Here is an 18,413-nt window from a genome sequence, read left to right as displayed (position 1 = left end):
CAACTACACCTAAAGCCACTTGAACTCTGAATCTCCATTGCTTCATGGGAACAATTGTAGCTCCCTCCAAGGGCTGCCACATGGGTGAATGGAGATGACATGCATCAGGAAGGGCCACCATATGATCAGTAACAAGCAGCCCCAAGGTCTCCATGGCACTCGACACCCAAGGTGTTCTTCTCACTCACACTGGTCATTGTGGTGAAGGAAAAATGTAGCTAATCATGCACTGGCTTGTACACTTCTCTTTGGAAGTGACTCTGTTCACATTTCCTTGGCCAATTTGGCAAGTCATGCAGCCATCCCCAGTGTCAATGGGGTGGGAAATACAATCAAATCAGCTATTGTTATAATAATACATGGTACATACGATGGTTAGTGCCATGCCTGGCACACAGCAGGTACTCAGTAAATGGACACTTTACAGGAAGAGCTTAGGGTCGGTAATGACTAACACTCCAAATCCTGCCACATGAATATGGTAACGAAGGCCCTCAGCTCTACCTTCGCCCACCCCTCTTCCTGCTTTCCAGTTGGGAGAAGAATGACAGCAGCCATTTCCAAAGAAGTGTTTATTAACATTTGGGGCCTCAGCGGGGCCAGAGAGGAAGTGGGTGCTAGAGGCTCCTGAGGCTCAGGGCAAGGCCTGCAAGACAGATCTCATTGCTCAGGAGGCAGCCCAGATTGCAAATGGAAGACAGGCCATGGTAGCGGAAAAAGGTCTGGCGGAGGACACTGTACTTGGGGTCTTGCCCTCGCAGCTGGCGGTAGGGGTCGGGGCCCTGGTGGCTTCCAGGCACCTCCCCACCCAGGCCCCGCTCCTTCTCCACTGTGTGCAGGGCCCACATGGCAGCTGTGGTGCGAGGCTCCAGCCAGCGGGCGTTGATAGTGGACAATGTGAGGCTCAGGAACAGCAGGCAGAGCTGGTAGGGTGGTGGAAGGAGGACAAGGTGAATCATGCCGAGGGGGCAGGAGGGATCCTAGGGAGGGTCCTCCTGCGTCCTCAAAGTCCAGAGGTGGGTGGGAGACAGTATTAGGTCAAAGCCAGGCCTCCCTGTCCTTCTCCAAACCCAGTCTAGAGGCCCCAAGCAGAGCTCCCGGCTCCTAGCTTTCATACCCTAAAACCAGCAGCTCCAGCACCACGTCCTCTATTCTCTCCCAAAACCTTCTGAGCCTCTCCTCCTCTGATACCCAGACTGGAAGTTTCCACAACACAGCCTTGCCTCCTCCCCTCCTGCTGCCCCAAACTGGGGGCATCTCAGGGCAGAACCTCTCTTCCCCAAATTGGGCAGAGCACCAGAACTGTCCCCCACCACCGGCCAAAAAGAGCCTAAGACAGGGCCCATCTCCTCTATGGTCCCTGCCCAGACTCCAGAAACTGAGATTGGGCCCACAGGAGTGAATAGAAAGTCCTTGAGGTTCCAGTTACCCATAATCCTCTCCTGACTCTTTGGGATTATTCTTGAAATCCTTGTCAGGCCTCACCTGCCCACATCTGAGGAACATAACAGGGGCAGGGGGAGGGCAGGATGCAGAAATATGAGATGCAGAGATGGTTTCCTGCCTTGTGGCTGGGAAAATGTGTGGATGGGAGTGGGGGATTGTAAATTCCCAGTCAGGCTGGTTTTTAAACAAAGAGCTGGGGTCACTGCCTGAACCCAGCTGAGTCACCACAACTTGGCAGCAGGCCCAGCCAGGGGAAAGAGAAGGAGCAGCAACCAGCAGAGACACACTGAGGGATAGAAAGGGCTGCTAGGGATGGTTGTGCAGGCTGTGCACTGCTCAAGGGTATCCAGAGCCCAGTTTGGCACCCACCAGGAAGGTGTAGTTGCTTGTTTTTGTTTTTTAAATTCTCACAAAGGTGTAGCCATAGGTACTAAGTGGGGTCCTGGGAACGGGTCTCCAGAGGGCAGTGGAGCCCAAGCCCGCATACCTGGCTGGTCTCCCAGAATGTGAGCTGAGCCCAGGCATGTTGTGAAGCCAAGATGCAGAGGTTGATGAACGCACAGCCCATGGAGATGTGAAAGTATAAAGGGAAGAGTTTGCTTTGCACCAGGCCGAAGGTATGTCGGGGAAGGTTTCGGAAAAGCTGGAAGCCTGTGGGGGTACAGTGAGCCACATGCCTGTTAGGACACTTCCAGGTCCCCCTCTCATTCTTTTTTCCACCCTGGGTACCCATGACGTCCAGGTGGGGGGTCCCTACCTGAGATGAAGGTCACCCACATTTGCATGCCCCACGCCCCTGACAAGACCAGTAGATGGACCATCTTAGTCAGGCTTCCAGGATTCCCGCCTTCCTCCATCTTGCAGGCCTGGGAAAAAGGCACCGGGTGTCCCAGAGTTTTACCCTTGCCCCATGGTCTTCAGCCTGTGAGCCTGCTCGAGGCCAGGATCACGGCCAACCCAGGAGAGATCCAGGGATACCAGCCCGGGGAATGGGGGTGGGGAAGACCCAGAACAATCCCGAGACAACCTCTAGCCCAGTCTCTCCAAATGTCAGCCCTCAGGATCTCAGGCTTTCAGGACCCCCAGCATCCACGCCGTCTCCGAGACTCGAAAATTTCAGTTAGCCCCAGCAGCTCAAACTCCCAGCCCTGGGTATTCAGAGATTCCCCGCGGGGACTCCCCCAAATCAGCCCAGGGACCTAACTGTAACCGTAAGGACGCCTGCTGTCATCTCAGGATCCCAGATATCACTGTGAAGGTCCCCAAAGCACCCCTGGACACCCCCATCTAATGCTGGGAAACCCCAAATCTCACGCCGAGGACACCGACCCTATCACTGCACCCAGACCTCAACCCGCAGCACCCAGGAACCCGAGAACAGGCGTGCCGGGGCCAGATCTCGGGGGCCGGGCGGGCTGGGCCAGCTACCTCGCTCCGGCGCTCCCAGGTGGCCCGCGGACCTCTTCAGTCACCTCCAAGAATTCATCCCGCCTCCCAGCTAAGCCTGAAGCCAATTGGACGGTAGAGCTGCCGCCTCCCGCACCGCCCTCCTTAGATACGGACTAATCGATTAGCGGAAACCAGCTGGAATCCCGCCCCCTCGTCTGGATTTTATCCAATTACATCGCGGCTCCTAAGATCTGCGGAAGCGGGAAGGCGCCAATAAGGTCTTGGGCTGCATCGGCGGGGGCGGAGCTAAAATGCCAGCCACACCCCTCTCTGTGACTCTACCTTTAGGCTTTGCGCGTTTTAATGCGATGGTGTCCCCACGGGATCAAATTTCAGCGTCACAGCTGGGGACTGGCATCGCGGTCCCTGAGGGGAGAGCATGAGCAGGTGGTATGTGGTAGGTGGGGGGGGAAGGGGGTCTGGAGCCCGGCGGGCGCAGGATTCTCGGCCCGGGGGGCGGGGCTCAGGCTAATGACTCCGCCCCCTTCCCCCTCGAATTCTCCCGGAGACAGCGGGAGAAGCAGTTGATGTGGAAGGGGAAGGGGGAAGATTAAGGGGGAGACGTGGGGGGTGGGAGGGTGGGGGTGGGGTGGGCTCGACTGGGTACCAGTCTGCAGTTGGAGCTCAAAAACACATCTTCCCTCTTCCCTTTCAAGCCTCCCAGGGCTCCTGGGGTCCCCAGTTTCCCAGGTTGCCAGTGTGACGTTCCGAGAACAGTTTCCCACTATTGTATGTCAGGCACTGGCATAGATTAATTTACTTAATCACAGCAACCCAGCGAGGTGGATCGTATGACATCCCATTTTTTATAGTTGGGGACACTGAGGCATGGAGACGATCGGTAACTCTCCAACATCACACAGCCGGGAAGGGGCGGAGCTAGGATTTGAACCCAGGCCACCCAGGTGGAGAGGCCCCCCGCTTAATCATCCTGCTGTACTGTCTCTGCAAGTGCGGGCCTTCCGAGACAGAGATACTTGAAGGGGTGGCCTAGAACATTTCAGGCTGAGGAAAAGCTCCTATATCACGACATGGGTGTGAAGACCCAGTGAGTGCCTAGGATGGTGCCCAGCACTCAGTAAGGTGCTCAGAAAATAGGAACTTAAAAAAAAAAAAAAAGGATTAGGGAAGATTTCACAGAGGAAACGTTGAGGAGAGCGTTGAAGGGTGTATAGCTGACTTCCAGGAGGACTGGGCCAGAGGGAGGACACCAGACAGCCCAGCAAGGGCAGAAGAGAAAGCCCTGGAGGGTGGGCTTTCTAGCTGAGCGTGCATCAGGACAAAATGCCCTTCACCTGGAAGTTTTTCCAGACAGGCCTGCCCCAGGTCCCCATCTGTGCAGCCCTGACAACACTGGAATGTTGAACAGGGGGTGTGAATGTGAGACCCAGAACTGGGTTTTCTCCCGTTCCTAGCCTCACCTAGGACAGGGCTTCAGCTCCAGTTCTGCTAACATTTACTGGATAGATATGCCCTGCCCCTCCTGCTCATGCTCTATGGCTCCCACTTGGGAGCCAGACCTCAACTTCCCTGCCTGGCTTTCCATCCCTTGCTTGAACCGCCCTGCTAGCCTCCTACTGGTTCCTCTTGGACCCTACCTTCCACCATCCTGAATTTACTAGCATAGAGCATGTGGTTCCATGCCTCTGAGCTTTTGCCCATGCTGTTTCCTGCCAGGAATGCCCTTCCTTTGGTTCCCAATGTTAAGATCCTTTTTTGCTTTTAGGCTCTTCTGAGGCCTCACTCACTCCTGTGAGGGTCTTCTGGATCCTTCTCACTACCCGGCCCAATGCCTAGGGCTGGGATCATCTTTCATCCAGCTTCTGCTCCTGCCATAACTGGGAGGCCCTGTGTTCAAGGCTGAGGCCTCTCTGGGGGTATTAGGGGAAGGTCTGGGAGTGTCAGGACATGAGGGCTGGTCTCAGTGCAGCCCCCTGTCCCCCCTTGTTGAAGCGACCCTCTTCTGGCTGGCCTACCCCAGGACCCTGACTACTCTCTGCCCTGCTGCTGCTCATCTCCCTTGCCCTCCAACGTGTGTTTGCCTGCTCACAGGAAGGGTGACAAGTACTGGGGTTTGTTGAGGGGCTTCCCTGGGGCTGGGGAGCTGGGAGGGGCTGGAGTGCTCTGGGCTGGTCCTCAGAAAAGCCTCCCCCACCATTCTCCCAACCCCACCCCCTGTCAGGCTCTTCCTCAGACAAGACCTTGGATTATACGATTCACTGGTCCAGGACCCCAGAGCCAGAGATCTTGGGGCCAGCTCCTGAGAACACAGTGCCGGGTATAGACTGGAGGCTAGAGAGAGACTTGGAGCCTCAGTTGTCTGGGTCTCCCATCATCCAAAACCCAGACTCACAGGAACAGTGTAATGACCAGGACCTTCTGAAGAGGCATCAAAACATCGCTAAGGTCACCCCCACCTGGGAAACCCCTCCCAGCCACACCACAATCTGCTACTGTGGGGCTTAGGGAGGGGGCCGTGGCAGTGGGTGGTGTGTGGGGGTCTTTCTCAGGAACCCTCACAATGTGTGACTTCAGCACCAAGAACAGCACCCAACGCTCAGCCCGCCGACACTAAAAACATCTTGAATGAATGGATGAAGGGATGTGCGATTGCATTTCTTAGTCGGTCTTGTCTGTGATATTTTGTGGGTATGAGTGCCTGTGTGGCTGTGTGGCTGTGGTCATGCTTGTGTGTCTGAGTTGGGTGTAAGTGGATGCCCTGGGCCTTACCACCTGGCACGCATGGCTGTGTCTGAGCTTGTGTGGCCATAGTTGTGTTTTGATTATCATGTGTCACTGTGCCTCAATGCTGTTGGAGCTCCCTGGAGACATTGTCTATGTTATTTGCCTTTAAGGAGGAGGGTCATTACCTGAGCCCAAGCCAGAGACAGGGCTCCACAGGTGTGCTGTCAGGGGCAGCCCCAGGCCTGCACACATAGGGGACAAACCACACAAGCATACTTTTGACCATGTGTGGGCTAGTCAGGGTGGGGTGGGGTGGCATGCCCATGCATGGAGGCAGCTTTGCCTGCACTCTGTAGACCCAACTCCTACCCACCCCCCACACAATGGGTTGGGATGTGCAAGGAGAAGCACAGGGATGAATCTGTACTACCCTCATGTCCCCCTTTCCTAGAAGCCCTTGGAGACCAACTCTTCCAAAACCAAAGGTGAGAACCCTCCCTCCCAACAAGGCTATGTGCAGATGACCTGCCAGTTCTTACTTCCACCCTCTGGCCTCGCCTGGGAGGAGCCACAATATTGCTGCCCACTTAGCCCTGTCCCAGCCTCAGCTGAGTCTTGCCCCTGACCTTGTGACCCACTCCTGTCCCAACCTTAGCCTCAACAGACCCCAGCTTTTTACTTTGCGCCCACCCCTCTCCCTCCTCTGAGCTTCTGCTGACCTCTGACCTGACCTCACCCCCTGCCCCCACCACTCCTAGCCTCAGCTGACCCTTACCTCTGCTCATAGTTAAGTCCACCATGATGATTCCTGACTCCCAGAAGCTCCTGCGATGCGAACTGGAGTCACTTAAGAGCCAGCTACAGGCCCAGACCAAGGTGAGGCTCCTCTGCCCTGCCCTCAGCAAACTTTGGCCCTATTCCCTTGCTCCTGCCCCCAAGCCTGATCTCTTCCCTGCAGGCTTTTGAGTTCCTAAACCACTCAGTGACCATGTTGGAGAAGGAGAGTTGCCTGCAGCAAATCAAGATCCAACAGCTTGAAGGTGAGAACTGGCCAAGGGTCAAAGTCAGGCTAGAGGCTGGATGCTGTTGGGGTCAGCTGGATTAGCCCAAGGTGAAAGAAGCTGAGTGTGTCTAGGTTCAGAGTCAGGTCTGTCCAGGTTTAGGGTGAGCTGGGTTCAAAGCTGGGCTCAGGGGTGGTTGGGGCTCAGTCATGATCCCATCTAATCTGCAGAGGTGCTGAGCCCTATGAGCCGCCTCACAGAGAAGGAGGGACACAAGTGGGGCTTGGAGCAGGGACAGCAGGAACTGTATGGGGCCCTGGCTCAAGGCCTTCAGGGGCTCCAAAAGACCCTGCGTGACAGCGAGGAGGTGCAGAGGGCCCGCACCACACGCTGCCTACAGCTGCTGGCCCAGGAGATCCGGGACAGGTGGGCATCACCAGGAGGGCAGCCTGGAAGCTGTGGGAGGGAAGGGAGGCTGGGGAGAGGGAACCAAAGGTGGGATGTGGGATGAGGCAAATGGGAGAGGCCTGAGTAAGGTAGCCAGGGGGTCTGGGAAGGCTTGAGGGACAAGACTGGGGGATGAGGGGGCGGTGGAGAGGTATGGGAATCTGGGAGGCCAGAAGGCAGGGAAGACAGGAAGCTGGAGATGGGATGGGGAGGGAGGCCAGGGGTTCAGGAAACTGGAGGTGATATGGGAAGTTGGAAGGCAGAGAGATTGAGGGTGGCAGAGGCTGGGGAGTATGGGAGGTCTGAGGTGACAGGGGCCAGGCAAAGAGAGGCTGAGAGAATGGGAAGCTCGAGGTCAGGAGGAGAGGACACAGGGCTGGGGGAGTGGACGTGTGGGAGTAGCAGCAGGAGGGGCAAGCTGGGCAGGCAGATTGGGGGAAGGGACAGACCCTGGGGGGATGGGTAGCTGGGACAGGAGATGGGAACAGATGGGAACAGGAGAGTTGGAGGAGACATGAGGAGGCAGGTTGGCAAATGTGAGGCCAAAGGCTGAGCAGGGAGTGTGGGTCTAGGCTGCACTATCCCCTCAGCAAGAAGTTCCTGTGGGAGGAGCTGGAGCTGGTGCGGGAGGAGGTGACCTTCATCTATCAGAAGCTCCGTGAGTGCCTGGAGCCCACGGCCAGGAGGGGGGTTCTTCTGCAGCTCTGGCCCCCCTGAGTCCCCTCCCCCCACAGAGGCTCAGGAGGAGGAGATCACAGAGAACCTGATGAACATCCAGAAGATGCAGAAGACACAGGTGAAGTGCCGCAAGGTGAGCAGAGAGGGTGGGACCCTGGTAAGTTGGGGACATGGGACTCTGCTGGCCTCCACCTTCGGACTGGTGCCAGAAGGGCTAGGTTCCAATCTCAGCTCGGCCACTTAACTGCTGTGTGACTGCGGCCAAGTCACTTCACTTCTCTGGGCTTCAGTTTCCTCATCTGTATGATGGGCATGACTTGGCATCCCTACCTGAAGGGGTAGCTGCGTGAACTGTATGTTAAACACTTTGAGGGCAGCCTGGCATGTAATAAGTGCTAAGTAAGGATCACTTTTCACCATTATTGTTATTACTATTGTCGTCTCACACACACCTCCCACCCCCTGGCCTCAGGTCCTGACCAAGATGAAGCAGCAGGGGTATGAGACATCCAACTGGCCGGAGACTGAGGAGATGCCACCAGGAGGCAGTGGCTCCTGGAGGGATGACCTCCAAAAGGAACTGAGTGACATATGGTGATGTCCTGTTCCCACTCTAACCTCTGACTCCTGAACCTCATCTTTCTTGCCCTCCTACAAATCAGATCAAGCAATGACTACCAGAACCTGGAACCCACCTGAATCCAGGCCTCCCTTTACCCCCAGCCCCTGATCCCCAGCATGTCCCCCACCCAGCCCTGAGGAGTCAGAAGTTTCCCAGGATCCCCAGCTCCCCATCTCCCTGCAGGTCCGCTGTACACTTGCTGCAGAACTCCTTTGATGGCTTCACCATGTCCACAGGGGGCTGCCCCAGGGCCTCGAACCTCAGGGGTGAGGGGCAATGAGGTGCACTCTGGGTTGTGGGGAGGTCATGTTCAGAGGCTGTATTTGGGGGTCATATATGTTGGGTCTTGTTCTAGGGTCACTCAAGGATTTCCATCCTGGGGTCACTCAAGGTCACTGGGATCTTTTTGGGGACCAGTGGGGTAAAATTCAAGGGTCACTGAGGTCATACTTTGGTATCATGTTGGGTCACATTCAAGTGACATAAGGGACACTGGCCCTTGATCATGATCCCACTCATGGGTCACACTCAGGTTTGTGGGTGAAAGGCCAGAATTGCACCTGTCCCTCCCACAGGCTACAAGGGGCACCGAAGCTTGTGTCCTCAGCTCCCCTCGTGGGACTCAGACTCAGACTCAGACCAGGACCCATCCCAACCACCGTTCAACAAGAGCCGCTCCTTCCCACCTGGTACGGATCCTCCCCTGCCTCACCCCACCTTTCCTCTCCTGGCCGGCCCTGGAATGCTGCAGTATGGACCCTCCCAGCTCCCAACCTGGGCATCTGCTCCCTGACCTCCAGCCGTGGGGTCCTCTGGACTAAGCTGGGCCCTCATCCACTCTCTCCACAGCCTGAGCAGCGGGGACTGCTCTCCCTGAAGACCCCTCCAGAGAGAAAATAAACTAGCCACGACCCTCTTCCACCTGTGGACTGTTGCTCCTGATGCTTCCTGTGCCTGAGAATGACCCCCCACACACACACACATCCGGTTTACTTTCCAGTGTTGGGGAGGGTGTGGGGGCCCCAGAGGCTGTTCAGGATGTGTAGATTTAGGGTCAGGGGAGTGTGAGGCCAAATTTAATATATAACAAGGTCAGGGGTCCAGATATGAGTATACAGACAGGCTCTTGAACACTGGCCAGCAGGGATCCTTTCTGGGGGGGCCCTGGCGCTCTAGTCCACTGCCCAAAAGGGGAAACTGAGGCACAGGAAGGGAGGGTCGAGGTTCAGGGTCACGCTCTCACCCTGCCCTCCTCTTCTCCTCAGCGCCCCCACCGCCTAGTTCTCCCTCAACCTGCATCCTTCATTCCCTCCCAAATTTGTCTTAACACTTTCTCGGGTCCCCAAGAGCAACAGAGGCCCCGCCCCGGACCATGCTAATGAGACGCCGCGGGTCCCCGCCCCACGGATTATGCAAATGAGGCGCTCGGAGGCCCCGCCCCTCGCCCCTTCGCTGAGTCTGCGCGGCGCGGCCGGCCGACGGCGTCTCCCACCGCTCCGTCCGCCCGCGGGGCCTGCCGTCCGTTGGTTCGTCCTGCCGCCCGGGTGACGTCTAAGCGGAGCGGGGCCTCAAACCGTGACAGCCTCGACCCGGTGAGGGAGAGGGGCTTGGGGCGCTCCCGGCACCCCCCCTCGCGGGCTACCGACCCTCGGTCTGTGTGTCCGGCCAGGGTTCAGCTCCTGCGGGTCGGGTCCCCTGTGGGTCCGGCGCGGGGAGGGGGAGGGGAGGCCGTGAGCTGGGGCTTGAGAACCGGGCTCGGGGAGGGGAGCGTGGAGAGGGGACCCCGGGCCGGAGAAGCCAAGCGGCGGTGGTGAGGGTGGTTGTGATTGTGTGGTTGTCGTTTTGTGTCAGTGTGTGGTTGTATAACTGTAATTGTGCGGCTTTGGGGATGCCTGTGTGGTCTGTGTGGTGTATGTGTGACTCTCCTGTGGCTGTCATTGTGTGGCTGTCATCATGGGTGTCACTCTGAGGGTGTGTGGCTGTGTTGTTGTGACTGCGCTCCCTGTGAGTGTGTCTGTACGGTTGTGTGCATATGACTGCCATTGTGTGTTCCTTGTGATGGTGTGTGGGGGCCCATTTATGTTTCTGTGTGTGGCTGTGCTCATGCGCCTTTCTTGTGTGGCTTGGCGTGCAAATCCGTGTCATGGTCCACGTATGTGCCCTTGTGTGGCCATGTGGCTGAGCTGTGGATGACATCGTCTCTCCTATGAGTGTCTGTGTGGATGAGAGACTGTTAATGTGTATGGCTGTCATTGAGTGCCTGGTAATTGGGGGTGTGACTCTGTGACCGGTTTGTGACCCCCATTGCGTGTGGTGACTCTTTTTGATGTAACTCTTAAGTGTGTCGGGAGCCCTGAGGCTATGTCCCTGATGATAGTGAGGTGGGTGCTTGTGTGGGGCTGTATGCGGGGCTGTGAAGTGTGTGAAGGACCTCCTCTTGTGTCCCTGTGACTGTGTGTGTGTGTAGGGGGAGGTTGTTTGATCTGTGTGGGTGTCAGTGACAGGCCGTGTGCACACTGTGCCATGTGTGTGAGTGTACAGTTGTGTGTAGTGGGTGTTGGGCACCTGTCTGAATGAGCAGGCCTGTCTTGTTCACCACAAGCAGAGTGCCTAGAACCCAGCAGGCACTGGATCCTTGTTGGTGGGATGGACACATGCTATACTGTGTGTGTGTGTGTGTGTGTGTGTGTGTGTGTGGTGTTTGAGATGGAAGTTGTGGCTGAGTTGTGTATTCTAGGGATGCCAGCATGTGTTATTGTGTCTCTGGAAGGGTGAGGGGCCGTGGCCAGGTGGGCATCTGAGATCTCTGGTGACCCTCACCCCACATGTCACACTGCAGAGCAAGCTGCGTGGATGGGGCACTGGACCCAGAGTGCCTACCCTCACCTTCCTGGGCCTCAGTTTCCACATCTGTGCAATGGGGGTGACCATCCCTGCCCTGCTGGCCGCCAGGAGCGGCTGTGAGTCTGTGGGTGTGGCGGAGGCCTGTGGGAAGCCATAGGGCCCTTTCACAGGTGAGGTCAGCCTGGGAGAATGGGTCGAGCAGGTGTGTCTATGTTGGCCCATCAGTGCCGGGGACTGAGGTTAGATTGGGGGGTGTGGGGGCTTGTTGGGAGAAGATAGCCCCCTTATGATACAGAGAGGCAGACAAGCTGGGAAGAGGGGGAGAGGGAGAAGCAGCTGGGATAGAGGGAGGGCCTGGCCATCAGCCCGAACCAGTCAGGTGCAGCCCAGGGGGACAGGAGAGAGAGGCCCCTGTGGGCCATGGGGGAAGAGACTCAGAGGAGGACCCTGGCGGGGGGATGGGGTACACAGAACATGGGATGCCTTGTAAAGCACACGGGGAAAGAGGATGAGGTCCCCTAAAAACCCATGGGGTTTGTGAAAACTTCTAAGTGGGTCCTTCTCTATGGGCCCTTCTTAATGGGAGGGGTCCCATTAAGCTGGAGAAGTGTCTTCTAAAGGCTGAGGGGAGGTGACTTGTATGGTAAGGAGGAGTGGCCCTCCTGAAAGGCCTGGGGTCTGAATCTCCTATGTGGGCTCTCGGGGGAGAAGACCACTATAGAATCTCTGGGATCCCCGGTGGAGGATGAGCTGAGCTGGTGGTGTCAGGGGAGGCCGCCTACGGGCAGGGGCCTGGATATTCAGAGTCATGGCCAGAAGGCTCAGTGGGTGGAGCCCAGGCTCCTTTGTAGTAGTTCTGGGGCCCTGATGTGGCCAGAGGACTCTACTCAGGCAGGTGACCAGAGCCTCCCCCTAGACCCCGCCCTGGCCGTCCCATTCCCTCCCCACCTCCACAGGCCCGGCCTTCACCATGGCAGGAGGGAGACCTCAGCCGAAGAGGAGTTTCTCCATCATTCCCTGCTTTGTCTTCGTGGAGGTGAGGAACCCAGTAACTCTCACCCCCCCTTCCCACGCACCCCCAGGCTCCCTCCCAGACCCTCACGGGAAGGAGGCATGTTTAGAAGTGACACTCCCAGAGTTTCAATCCCTCTCTGCGCATCCTGACCGCAGAACTCTGGGCACCTCACGTACCCTCTTGAGTTTCGGTTTCCTTGGCTGTCAAATAGGCGCAATTAGGGTCCCTTTCTTCCAGGCCACTTATGAAAATAAAATGTATTAATTCATGGAAGACGTTTAATATGATGTGCTGCCCCCATTAACGGTTGTACTTCTGGGAGCTGCTAGCACTTCTACTAGTAGTATTATCTTTCCCCCTGTTGGTCTGGGCCCCAAAACCTGCGGATCCCTCTTTCTGATCTGAGCCCTGGCCCAGTCCTCCCTTGCTCTCTCCCATCCCATCTCTCCTTTCCATTCTACTAGCCCCTTCTCTTTCTCTTCTCCTCTCCCCTCCTCCTCTCCTGTCTTCTCTTTCTGTTTCTCTCTTTGTGCCTCCCAGGTCCAGACCACCATTCCCCACTTCTCTCTCTCTCTCTCTCTCTCTCTCTCTCTCTCTCTCTCTCAGCCTATGTATCTCCAGTCTTGATCTCTCTGTCTCTCCTCCCCATCTCTGTCTTTCTCCATCTCTGTTTCTCTCACCATGGCCCCGGATTGGACCTGAACTTGTCTCTCCTCTCTCTGTCTCCCTGCCATGACTGGGTGGCAGTCAGTGCTTCTGGGCATCGTGGTCCTGCTTGCCTACCGCCTGGAGTTCACGGACACCTTCCCCGTACACACCCAGGGGTTCTTCTGCTATGACAGTACCTATGCCAAGCCTTACCCAGGGCCTGAGGCTGCCAGCCGAGTGCCTCCTGCACTCATCTATGCCCTGGTCACTGCTGGACCCACCCTCACGGTGAGACTGGGGGTAGCCTTGGTCAGACCCAGGTGACAGGGCCAGGTGGAAGTGGGAGGAGGGTTGGATTTGAAGGCCAGGAAGACCCTGCCTTGATCTTGCCCACAGATCCTGCTGGGGGAGCTGGCGCGTGCCTTTTCCCCCGCGCCACCCTCAGCCATCCCCATCATCGGGGAGAGCACCATCGTGTCTGGGGCCTGCTGCCGCTTCAGCCCCCCACTGCGGAGGCTGGTCCGCTTTCTGGGTGAGTGATGCGGCCAGGGGGCTCAGCAGAGGAGATATGGGTCAGATTCAGCCATAATAAGAATTTTATGGGGAAGAGGGCCTAGAACTGCCATGATGGTGACTTCTTGAGGCAAAGAGGGATGTGGCGAAGGCCAGGCAGAATGGAGGTTCTAGGGACAATGGTCCGGCCTAAGCCAACACTGGTGGCAACTGTGAGGGCCCCAGATTGCTACAAGGAGAGTCTTAAGGCAGAAAAGGGGAACGCAGGCCCAGGCCAAACACCAGCCCACCCTCCACCTCACCCCGAGCAGGAAGGGGAGACCCCGCTGTGCGGTCACAGCCACAGTTGGTGGCCATGGTACAGGAGAAGGGCAGAGCTCATACAAAATGGTAGTTCCTGTGACCAAGGGCTGATTGTGGGTCCAGGGAAAAAGTGATCAACTCAGTAATAGTGAGTCCAGGGCAGGTGTAAAGAGGCCCAGAAATGCCATCAGGATGGTCCTAGGAAGTTCCAGACATGGGCCCAATCCTGATGTAATGCTGTTGAGGGATCCTATCCCAGCTATATTAGGGTTCCAAGGGAGCATCCCCTCTTGACATAGTAGTAATCCAAGGGGGACAGAAGCAAGAGGCTCAAAGTACCCTCATGGTGGTCCCAAGAGGAGAGGACCTTGGCCCAGTGATAATGGTATATGGCTTTAGGGGGGTTCCCAGCTGTGTTAATGATGGTCACAGGAACAGGGTGCCCACATAGGGGCTCACAGGAGAAGGGCCCTGGACTATCAGGGGCCCAGCATGAACTCCTTCTCTCACCCCACCCCCAGGGGTCTACTCTTTCGGCCTCTTCACCACAACTATCTTCGCCAATGCGGGGCAGGTGGTGACTGGCAACCCTACGCCGCACTTCCTGTCCGTGTGCCGCCCCAACTACACGGCTCTGGGCTGCCCACCGCCCTCACCGGACAGGCCAGGGCCCGACCGCTTCGTCACTGACCAGGGTGCCTGTGCCGGCAGCCCCAGCCTGGTGGCCGCTGCGCGCCGTGCCTTCCCCTGCAAGGATGCCGCCCTTTGCGCCTATGCAGTCACCTACACAGCGGTGAGCCCCAGAATAGGGGCACAAAAGTGGGGGGTGGCCAGTGGGCAGGAGGCCACTCTAGGATGGAACCTCTGATTCCTTCCCAAGGTAAAGTCATTCCCTGGTGCTGTGACACTGTCCCTAGGGTGGCCCCACTCCTCTGCTGGCCTCCCAGAGTCTGAGTTTGTTGCTGTGTTCTTAACTATCTCTTTTGGGTCTGGCTGTGCCTCCTGGCCTAGGAATGCCACACCCAAAGGAGGCTGTTGGCTCTGCCCTGTGGGACCAAAACTGGACTGGAGCACTGGACTCCATTCCCTGGAGCCTAGCCATGTCCCCACGATGCTGCAGGTCTTAGCCATTGGCTGGGAGGTTGGATGGGTGGGCTTCCAGCTTCGACCCCTGGAGCCTGGGATGGAGGAGCCCCTGCTTTGTCCTTGCCCTTTCCTGATCTGGCCATGCCCCTGACTTGACCCACTTGGGATATCCCCTGGCCTCAGCTTTTCCCTGGTTTGCACCTCCTGTGGCTTTGACTTCTTTTTCTGGCGCCCAGGACTAGCTTCTGTTCTTGTCAGTGGTCTCCTAGGGTTTGGGGATTCCACCTCCTGGAGTTCCTGGACCAGCCCCTTGGGCTTTGACTCCACCCTCTTGGTTTCTGAAGCTGTGTCTAACCTAGCAGACATCTTTCCCGATCTGTAAATGGTCCTGGGGATACCTGGGCCCCCAACTCTGTCCACTGCTTTTTGGTGCCCTGGCCATGCCCCCATCCCTGAAAGGCCCACTGGAGTGCGTGACTCCATCCCCAACCTCCTGTCCCCTGGAGCCCCTCGCCACAGCCTCCAGGCCCAATGCCACTCCTAGGGATTCTGACCACAGCCTCTAGTCTGGAAGGCAGTGTCCACTTGGGTTCTGCAACTGGGCTGCTGTGTGTCCCCTGACTGGTCTGGCTCCCGCAGATGTACGTGACTCTGGTATTCCGCGTGAAGGGCTCCCGCCTGGTCAAACCCTCACTCTGCCTGGCCCTGCTGTGTCCCGCCTTCCTGGTGGGCGTGGTCCGCGTGGCTGAGTACCGCAACCACTGGTCCGACGTGCTGGCGGGCTTCCTGACGGGCGCTGCCATCGCAACCTTTCTGGTGAGCCACCTCGCCATCCATTCCAGTGTGGGAGACCCTCTATCAGCTCTCTGACCCTGGAAGCAGGACCACATGATAGTGAAGGGTGTGGACCCTGTGGTGACCTTGGACAAGTCCCTTAATCTTACTACTCTGCCTAGATGTTCTCATCTGAAAAGTGGGGTGACAGGGCCAGGACCAGGGTAAGATGAGTGAGGTCCTTGCTTTTGAGGGCAGAATCTAAAGGGCTGCCCAAACACTCCGTAATCAAGATAAATAATGTTTGAATGAGGTATATTTAAAAACCAAAATTCATGCAAAAACATAATGTCCAAAATATCAAAAACTTAAATGACAGGATCAGATCCTGCTTTGCACCATTTGGCTTTACTTGCCTCCCCCTAGTCAGGGCCCTGTGGAATAAATAACAGTAGTACCTACCTTTTAGTAAAATGGCACATAAATGTCTTGAGAAAATGTTGACTAAAAACCTGAGCCTCAGTTTCCTTATCTGAAAAATGGGGATGGTATGTACACAACTCCTATGTTATTGGCTTTGGGCCTCACATGTCTCTCTCGCTCTGTTCCAGGTCACCTGTGTCGTACACAACTTCCAGAGCCGGCGGCCCTCTGGCCGAAGGCTCTCCCCCTGGGAGGACCTGGGCCAAGCCCCCACCATGGACAGCCCCCTCGAAAAGTTAAGTGTGGCCCAGGTAAGGGGGGCCGGGGTCTCCTCCCGGCTGGAGAGGGTGGCGGGTGGAGGGGGGCCAAGGAGACAGGAAGTCAGGCAAAATGTTGGGGGGAGGGGTTCTTCAGGCCATGGGGAGATAGAGGGATTGCTTATCTCCGTGGACCTAGGTCCTGGGGGACAATCACCCCAAAGAGAAGGGTATGTTGTGGTTAATCCGGGAAAATTCAAGTTGCCTTTTCTACCGGGCTCTCCGCCTGATGAGCCCCCCATGGCTGTGGCCAGTGGGGCCCAGGGGGCCGCTAGCCCCTTCCCTCTGCCTCTTTGTCTCAGGAACCCGAGGCCTGCAGGCCGCATTCGACACCGGCACGGCTCACCCCATCCAGTGAGTGTCGAGGGAGTGGGGGGATAACCGGGGGGACTTCCAGGTCGCAGTCATTGCCACAGAGGTCTCGCCTATGCTCTCGTGGCCCTCTCCCAAGCTTTCTGATCCCCTGACCTCTGACCCTGACCCCCAGAGTCGCAGAACTGTGCCCGCCGTGGCCACCTGATCCCCAGCTGCGTGTCCTCCAGGGCTCCAGCCATGTGTTCGTCGCCCCGTGTGCCCCGCCCTCGATTGAGGTCTGAGCCGACGCCCCTGCCCCTGCCCTTGCCCCTGCCCGCACCAGCCCCCAGCCAGGGCCCCTCACCCTCCTCCCCTGGACCTGGGGGGCCGGGTGGGGGTGGCGGACGTGGTCGGAAGTTACTGCTGCCCACGCCCCTGCTTCGGGACCTGTACACCCTTAGCGGACTCTATCCCTCCCCCTTCCACCGGGACAACTTCAGTCCTTACCTGTTTGCCAGCCGTGACCACCTGTTGTGAGGCCCCACCACCCTCCCAGAATCAGCCAGGCCCCCATTCCTTCCCTGCCACACGTGTGTGTGCGTGTGCCATGTGAGTGCCAAAGCCCTCTGTGCACAAACCAGCCAAGCCTGGACATTAGAGGCTGGCTGGAAGGACATATGGGGGGGCGCCCCCTGCCTCTCTTGCCCTCTGAGACATCCAAGTGGGCATAACTGGGAGGTGGGCCCTTGCCCCAGGACTGCTCTTTTAAGGGCCAAAACCTGACCCCATTGGCCATTGCTCAGCCAATGGGAGCCCCCAGTTCTAAAATTTCTACTTAAAAGGCGTTTACACCAACCAATGGGAGCCTCCCTTCACATCTTAGACTCCTCAGGCTAGAGGGTAACTCCAGTTAGTGTTCAGCGTCTGAACAACCAATAGGAGTCCTTGGTTTTCAGAATTTCTAGGATGGGTGGGTATGATTCCAGTCAATGGGGGACCGCCAATGCCCAAGCACGAGCAAAGGAGAGGAGGAAGATGGGGTCATCCTTTGTCATCGAATCATCTCTCCAAGTCAGAGAGTCCAGCTGGAGCATGGGGGCAGGTTCCCCCATGGCAGGGTCCTTGGGGCACCCCTTCCTCTCTCAGCTCCTCCCCCATGTGCAACCTCTCGCTCAGTCCCTCCCAACTCCCAACTTATACAGGGCTTGCCCCAGTTCAGAGGTTTTGGGGTTCAGGGTGCTGTGTCTCCCCTTGTCTGTGCCCAGGTTGCCCCAAACCCTTCTGTTATTAGGGCTATGGGAAGGGACTTTTTTTTTTTTGCCTTGGAATCTCCCCTTGTTCTTTACACTGCCCCCACCCTGGGCCCCAGCCTCGTGCAGATGTGCCACCTTGCGGGGGGGGCATGGGTGGAGCAGAGAGGACTCCCCTGCTCCAGGCAGCCAAAGGCAGTGGGCAGAGGAGACACTGCCCCCCTTTCCTGCCCCATCCTTAACTTTAATAAAGACCTGTTTGTAACAGAAGTTTGGCCACCTGCCTTCCTCCTCCCCGAGGTGTTGAGGTGTGGAAGAATTTAATTATGGGTACGTAGATAAGGTGAGATGGGGAGTGTGTTTATTGTCACTGTATATGAGGTGATCATGGAAAAGCAGTGTGGGGTCATTGAGCCAGCAACTTGGGTTTAAATCCTGGCTCAGCATTTCCTGGTTGCATGACTTCAGGAAAGTTAGTTAACCTCTCTGTTCTATTGTTTCTTCATCAGTCAAATGCAGACAGCCCCACAAGCTACATGTAAGACACACAAACACATGGTGAGAGACCTCACCTGACAGTCTCCTCCAGGCAGCTGGCCTGTTTCTGACTGTGGACAG

General features: G+C 57.0%; 3 protein-coding genes and 1 long non-coding RNA gene across 37 annotated transcripts; 2 read left to right on the top strand and 2 right to left on the bottom strand.

Moving 5' to 3' along the window:
• Positions 1-557: 557 nt before the first annotated feature.
• TMEM205 (transmembrane protein 205) lies at positions 558-3,546 on the bottom strand. Of its 4 annotated transcripts, XM_072787207.1 has the most exons (5): positions 3,503-3,546; positions 3,178-3,261; positions 2,204-2,312; positions 1,934-2,097; positions 558-923 (listed from the first exon to the last, which is right to left on the bottom strand). In XM_072787207.1, the coding sequence occupies exons 3-5, from the start codon at positions 2,301-2,303 to the stop codon at positions 618-620; spliced, it is 570 nt and encodes a 189-aa protein (XP_072643308.1). In that variant the 5' UTR covers positions 2,304-2,312; positions 3,178-3,261; positions 3,503-3,546; the 3' UTR covers positions 558-617. The 4 variants fall into 4 exon arrangements, with proteins under 4 accessions (XP_072643308.1, XP_072643307.1, XP_072643306.1 ...); XM_072787206.1 differs by lacking the exon at positions 3,503-3,546 and having other exon boundaries at positions 3,070-3,191; XM_072787205.1 differs by lacking the exons at positions 3,178-3,261; positions 3,503-3,546 and adding an exon at positions 2,875-3,063.
• On the top strand, positions 3,124-9,249 carry CCDC159 (coiled-coil domain containing 159). 20 transcript variants are annotated; one of them, XM_072787191.1, is made up of 13 exons: positions 3,131-3,285; positions 4,849-4,967; positions 5,078-5,301; positions 6,032-6,065; positions 6,368-6,456; positions 6,539-6,620; positions 6,812-7,007; positions 7,601-7,686; positions 7,763-7,839; positions 8,179-8,300; positions 8,512-8,594; positions 8,904-9,017; positions 9,178-9,249. In XM_072787191.1, exons 1-13 carry the CDS (start codon positions 3,275-3,277, stop codon positions 9,180-9,182), a joined length of 1,242 nt encoding a protein of 413 aa, XP_072643292.1. In that variant the 5' UTR covers positions 3,131-3,274; the 3' UTR covers positions 9,183-9,249. The 20 variants fall into 20 exon arrangements, 17 of the variants coding, with proteins under 17 accessions (XP_072643295.1, XP_072643298.1, XP_072643299.1 ...); XM_072787189.1 differs by having other exon boundaries at positions 3,134-3,282; positions 4,877-4,967; XM_072787188.1 differs by having other exon boundaries at positions 3,134-3,285; positions 4,877-4,967.
• Positions 9,250-9,397: 148 nt separating this feature from the next.
• Positions 9,398-18,065, top strand: PLPPR2 (phospholipid phosphatase related 2). Of its 12 annotated transcripts, none has more exons than XR_012012295.1 (11): positions 9,398-9,920; positions 11,168-11,288; positions 12,129-12,208; positions 12,935-13,123; positions 13,232-13,367; positions 14,173-14,444; positions 15,377-15,553; positions 16,123-16,229; positions 16,554-16,605; positions 16,739-16,841; positions 17,502-17,642. XR_012012295.1 is itself a non-coding variant. In XM_072787178.1 (11 exons), the coding sequence occupies exons 2-11, from the start codon at positions 11,246-11,248 to the stop codon at positions 18,058-18,060; spliced, it is 1,761 nt and encodes a 586-aa protein (XP_072643279.1). In that variant the 5' UTR covers positions 9,398-9,872; positions 11,168-11,245; the 3' UTR covers positions 18,061-18,065. The 12 variants fall into 12 exon arrangements, 11 of the variants coding, with proteins under 11 accessions (XP_072643279.1, XP_072643280.1, XP_072643278.1 ...); XM_072787178.1 differs by having other exon boundaries at positions 9,398-9,872; positions 16,123-16,245; positions 16,527-16,605; positions 17,502-18,065; XM_072787179.1 differs by having other exon boundaries at positions 16,123-16,245; positions 17,502-18,065.
• Positions 14,974-18,044, bottom strand: LOC140610780 (uncharacterized). The gene is made up of 2 exons (XR_012012299.1): positions 15,974-18,044; positions 14,974-15,609 (listed from the first exon to the last, which is right to left on the bottom strand). It is a non-coding gene; the product is annotated as an uncharacterized lncRNA (long non-coding RNA).
• Positions 18,066-18,413: the final 348 nt, after the last annotated feature.

Source organism: Canis lupus, chromosome 19 (genome assembly GCF_048164855.1).
Source record: "Canis lupus baileyi chromosome 19, mCanLup2.hap1, whole genome shotgun sequence".
NCBI lineage: Eukaryota > Metazoa > Chordata > Mammalia > Carnivora > Canidae > Canis > Canis lupus.
Note: the sequence above shows the minus strand (reverse complement) of the source record. Positions and strands in the feature narration are given on the sequence as shown.

Excerpts from the sequence above, each read along its gene's own strand:
- PLPPR2 (XM_072787178.1), top strand. The coding sequence starts at position 11,246 with ATGGGGGTGACCATCCCTGCCCTGCTGGCCGCCAGGAGCGGCT. Across the intron at positions 14,445-15,376 it reads ATGCAGTCACCTACACAGCG|ATGTACGTGACTCTGGTATT; the intron begins GTGAGCCCCAGA and ends TGGCTCCCGCAG. Across the intron at positions 16,246-16,526 it reads AAAAGTTAAGTGTGGCCCAG|CCCCTTCCCTCTGCCTCTTT; the intron begins GTAAGGGGGGCC and ends GGGGGCCGCTAG.
- TMEM205 (XM_072787207.1), bottom strand. The coding sequence starts at position 2,303 with ATGGAGGAAGGCGGGAATCCTGGAAGCCTGACTAAGATGGTCCATCTA. Across the intron at positions 2,098-2,203 it reads GTGGGTGACCTTCATCTCAG|GCTTCCAGCTTTTCCGAAAC; the intron begins GTAGGGACCCCC and ends GTACCCCCACAG. Across the intron at positions 924-1,933 it reads CATTCTGGGAGACCAGCCAG|CTCTGCCTGCTGTTCCTGAG; the intron begins GTATGCGGGCTT and ends CCACCCTACCAG.
- CCDC159 (XM_072787188.1), top strand. The coding sequence starts at position 3,199 with ATGCGATGGTGTCCCCACGGGATCAAATTTCAGCGTCACAGCTGGGGA. Across the intron at positions 3,286-4,876 it reads GGGGAGAGCATGAGCAGGTG|GACCCTGACTACTCTCTGCC; the intron begins GTATGTGGTAGG and ends GGCCTACCCCAG. Across the intron at positions 7,008-7,600 it reads GCCCAGGAGATCCGGGACAG|GCTGCACTATCCCCTCAGCA; the intron begins GTGGGCATCACC and ends GTGTGGGTCTAG.